At 38.1% G+C, this 4853-nt stretch overlaps 2 protein-coding genes across 2 annotated transcripts in view; both read left to right on the forward strand.

The window, feature by feature from the left end:
• Nucleotides 1–4277, forward strand: part of LOC101855344 (fukutin) — a gene marked incomplete in the record, with an annotated part of 14800 nt that extends 10523 nt beyond the window's left edge. The window contains 1 exon segment of the mRNA XM_005100469.3: nucleotides 4209–4277. Coding sequence (XP_005100526.3) covers nucleotides 4209–4277 — 69 coding nt within the window.
• LOC106012035 overlaps nucleotides 2932–4853 on the forward strand; it is an 8254-nt gene continuing 6332 nt past the window's right edge. Inside the window, exons 1-2 of the mRNA XM_035970289.1 lie at nucleotides 2932–4529; nucleotides 4569–4851. Coding sequence (XP_035826182.1) covers nucleotides 4372–4529; nucleotides 4569–4851 — 441 coding nt within the window. The 5' untranslated portion in view covers nucleotides 2932–4371. The remainder of the gene's footprint in view (nucleotides 4530–4568; nucleotides 4852–4853) is intronic.

The following is a 4853-nucleotide window of genomic DNA, read 5'->3' on the forward strand; positions in this document are numbered from 1 at the left end:
GAGATGTGGCCAGATTGTGCTGTGTGTCTCTGCATACGAGCAAGATTGGGACGGGTGTCAGTGATTGTGAGTGATCGGGGTGAAGGAGAAAGTGGCCAGTGGTATGTGCGTAGCTCTCCCAGTGTTCTGTTATTTTTGTGACCTCCTTGATGCCTTAGTCTGGTGTCCAGCCAGCTTCATCTGTTATATATATATATATATATATATACACTGTATACATGATCACTTTTAAGGACAAGCGAGCTAACCCACATTTCGGGGGTTTCCAGAAATCTTGACCTCCATCAAAAGTGGGCATTGCCCTACCTATAGGAGAAGTTTGGTTTCATTGGTGTGTGTATTTGTTTGGTTATAGAGAAAACTCTCTTTGTATTTTAAAGAAACTGAGCGAGGGGCAAAAACTTTACCTTCGATTTTCTCAAAACAGCATTTTCGGGATAGCCACCTTGTGCTTAAAAGCGACCTTATATCCAGTCTCTCGTTTCCAGGCTTGTCAGGTTTGCTAGATGCGGAATAGATGCTTTACTAGTAGGATATAGTAGTAGGCTATTACTAGTATGTTATATTGTATGTTTACAACAACAAAAGACAGTGCACTACTCAGAATGTTGAGCTGTGCTGGAAGATGAGGAATAGATGCTTTACTAGTAGGATATAGTAGTACTACTAGTACTAGGTGCATTTGGGGCATGTATATAGCATTCTATGGTTGGTGGCAGAGTCGAGCAGTGTGTTCGCACCTGATTGCACAGTGTCATGACTCATACACGTATGCACTGATAGTTTGTTGAGGTTTACGGTAATCTACGTACGCATATTTGTATATTAGTTTGGGTTTACAGCAAAGAGGTTATAAATAGAACTAGAGGTGTTTGCTGTGACGTCACGAGTGTCCAACTTGGTGGGAGCGCCGCCATTCCGGAGAGCAAGAAAAAAACCAGTGGGTGCACAGCAACACTTTTCTGTCAGGGATCAAAGATATGTGGATTCTCTCAGAAGTCTTGTGCTGTTGATTTCTTCTTCATGTCATTTGCCTATCGCTAAAATGTACTCTATATCTATATATAGGGGTTTTGGTGGTTGGACAAGAAAGTACTGAGGGTGCGATATGTATGCAGTGATAGTTTGGGTTTACGGTAATCTACCTTCATATATATGTACGCCATGATAGTTGGTTTGGGTTCACAGTGTTGTACATGTACGCAGTGATAGTTATAGTGCTGTCAAAAATTTGTGACACAACTTATCCTCAAATATCTTTATAACGGGGGAATCAATGTCTTCCCTACTTAGCACAACAGTTTGTATCAATTTGTCTTAACCATATTTTTCCACAACAATTGAGGCTAGACTAAAAAACTTTTCTTCATAAATTTATATAAAATACTACAAATCTCCTTCCCGCGGAATATAGAATTGTTCACAGCACTTCCTGCTTCTCACACACATTTTGTATTCACACGTGGCCTACGTCACAGCTCGCCAATGACACATTGTAGTGGCTTAACTAGTTACAAGAAATTTATCTTTGAGTGAACACTCTTGTGCACTAAAGTTCTCAAAACCACATGTATAAAAAAGAGAAAAAGCATTATAAACGACCCATCACACCCCTTTTCCACACAAATTGTCAGATCACGCAGCGGCAGATATGTACCTCCAAAAACAAAGATAAGAAAGATATAAAAGAAGTTTTTTACCATCTAGCATAAGGCTTTTTTCAGAATGAGCATAGATGTGTGTCGCTCTCAGAGTATGTAGGCCTCTATATAACTCCAAAGGTCTTGTACATAAATTCCTGCATATGGTTGAATGATGCATCTGATGTGATATGTACATTTTGTCAGCTTTACTTCTCCTTTCATATAGAATTGTAATGAGAGTAATATAATATATATATATATATATAGTAATATTATGTTGTTGTTGTTGTTATCGATCCAGATAGTAATATATAATGTACATGTTTTATGTGTACCTGAAATACCTGCATGTGTTTATACGTCCTGTACAGCCAAGAAACATTTCCCTCTGGGATAATAAAGTATTATCTTATCTTATCATATCTTATCAATTATCTCGCGATTTAAAACAAATGACGGACTTGCTTTTAAAAGCAATATCGTCCCAGCTGTAAACCTTTTAAAATCAGTAGTAACCACCCTCTGGGATTTTTTATTAGTATTTATTACGGAATTTTCTAGAACAGAGCCTACAGGTGTTTATGAAAATACTGATCTGGTAAGACAAATTGATACAAGTCAGTGTGCAAAAGATGGAGAGTTTATGTTGGATAGTTGAGGAGATATTTGACAATAAGTTGCTATGTTGGATAGTTGAGGAGATATTGGACAATAAGTTGCTATGTTGGATAGTTGAGGAGATATTTGACAACAAGTTGCTATGTTGGATAGTTGAGGAGATATTGGACAACAAGTTGCTATGTTGGATAGTTGAGGAGATATTGGACAACAAGTTGCTATGTTGGATAGTTGAGGAGATATTTGACAACAAGTTGCTATGTTGGATAGTTGAGGAGATATTGGACAACAAGTTGCTATGTTGGATAGTTGAGGAGATATTGGACAACAAGTTGCTATGTTGGAAAGTTGAGGAGATATTTGACAACAAGTTGCTATGTTGGATAGTTGAGGAGATATTGGACAATAAGTTGCTATGTTGGATAGTTGAGGAGATATTTGACAACAAGTTGCTATGTTGGATAGTTGAGGAGATATTTGACAACAAGTTGCTATGTTGGATAGTTGAGGAGATATTTGACAATAAGTTGCTATGTTGGAAAGTTGAGGAGATATTTGACAATAAGTTGCTATGTTGGATAGTTGAGGAGATATTTGACAACAAGTTGCTATGTTGGATAGTTGAGGAGATATTGGACAATAAGTTGCTATGTTGGATAGTTGAGGAGATATTTGACAACAAGTTGCTATGTTGGATAGTTGAGGAGATATTGGACAATAAGTTGCGCCACAAGTTTTTTACTGCACTATAGTTTGGGTTTATGGTAATCTACGTAACATATATGTATGCAGTGATAGTTCGCTTGGGTTCACAGTAATTTACATACATATTATATATACGCAGTGATAGTTTGAGTTTACAGTAATCTACGTACATATATATGTACGCACAGATACAGTTTGGGTTTACGGTAATCTACCTACTTATATATGTACGCACAGATCCAGTTTGGGTTTACGGTAATCTACGTACATATATATATGTACGCACAGATACAGTTTGGGTTTACGGTAATCTACGTACAGATCCAGTTTGGGTTTACGGTAATCTACCTACTTATATTGACTCAGTTCTGCTTTTATGAAAGAAACTTTTCCCACGGACACGATTCAGTGCCGTAACAAAATGTGAAACTTTTCAACAAGAATATTCTTAGCATCATGTAGACCTACACTTTCTGGTTGTTTGTGGCACTCATCATGACTCATGTACACAGAACTTTGGACTATTGAATGTACTCAGAACTTTGGACTATTGAATGTACACAGAACTTTGGACTATTGAATGTACACAGAACTTTGGACTATTGAATGTACACAGAACTTTGGACTGTTGAATGTACACAGAACTTTGGACTATTGAATGTACTCAGAACTTTGGACTATTGAATGTACTCAGAACTTTGGACTATTGAATGTACACAGAACTTTGGACTGTTGAATGTACACAGAACTTTGGACTGTTGAATGTACTCAGAACTTTGGACTATTGAATGTACACAGAACTTTGGACTATTGAATGTACACAGAACTTTGGACTGTTGAATGTACACAGAACTTTGGACTGTTGAATGTACACAGAACTTTGGACTATTGAATGTACACAGAACTTTGGACTGTTGAATGTACACAGAACTTTGGACTGTTGAATGTACACAGAACTTTGGACTATTGAATGTACACAGAACTTTGGACTGTTGAATGTACTCAGAACTTTGGACTATTGAATGTACACAGAACTTTGGACTGTTGAATGTACACAGAACTTTGGACTGTTGAATGTACTCAGAACTTTGGACTATTGAATGTACACAGAACTTTGGACTGTTGAATGTACACAGAACTTTGGACTGTTGAATGTACACAGAACTTTGGACTGTTGAATGTACTCAGAACTTTGGACTGTTGAATGTACTCAGAACTTTGGACTGTTGAATGTGTATACAGAACTTTGGACTATTGAGGGCCAAGAGCTCTCCAGTCTTGTATCTTCTGATTCAGACATTTTCTCTGTGAACCAATCTGTGTATCTGGCGCCATTTGCCTTTTTTCTGAAAATGGAAATGTTGGAAGTTTTTAAAAAAACCTTGTTGTTTATAGTAAATATGAGATGGTTCTTTTTCCCGGCTGGGAACTTGGCTGTACTGTCAGTGGTCAGACGTTGTTCTACTGTACTGTCAGTGGTCAGACGTGTCAGACATTGTTCTACTGTACTGTCAGTGGTCAGACGTTGTTCTACTGTACTGTCAGTGGTCAGACGTGTCAGACATTGTTCTACTGTACTGTCAGTGGTCAGACGTGTCAGACGTTGTTCTACTGTACTGTCAGTGGTCAGACGTTGTTCTACTGTACTGTCAGTGGTCAGACGTTGTTCTACTGTACTGTCAGTGGTCAGACATTGTTCTACTGTACTGTCAGTGGTCAGACATTGTTCTACTGTACTGTCAGTGGTCAGACGTGTCAGACATTGTTCTACTGTACTGTCAGTGGTCAGACGTGTCAGACGTTGTTCTACTGTACTGTCAGTGGTCAGACGTGTCAGACATTGTTCTACTGTACTGTCAGTGGTCAGACGTTGTTCTACTGTACTGT

Source organism: Aplysia californica, unplaced genomic scaffold (assembly GCF_000002075.1).
Source record: "Aplysia californica isolate F4 #8 unplaced genomic scaffold, AplCal3.0 scaffold00248, whole genome shotgun sequence".
In the NCBI taxonomy this organism is placed as follows: Eukaryota; Metazoa; Mollusca; class Gastropoda; order Aplysiida; family Aplysiidae; genus Aplysia; species Aplysia californica.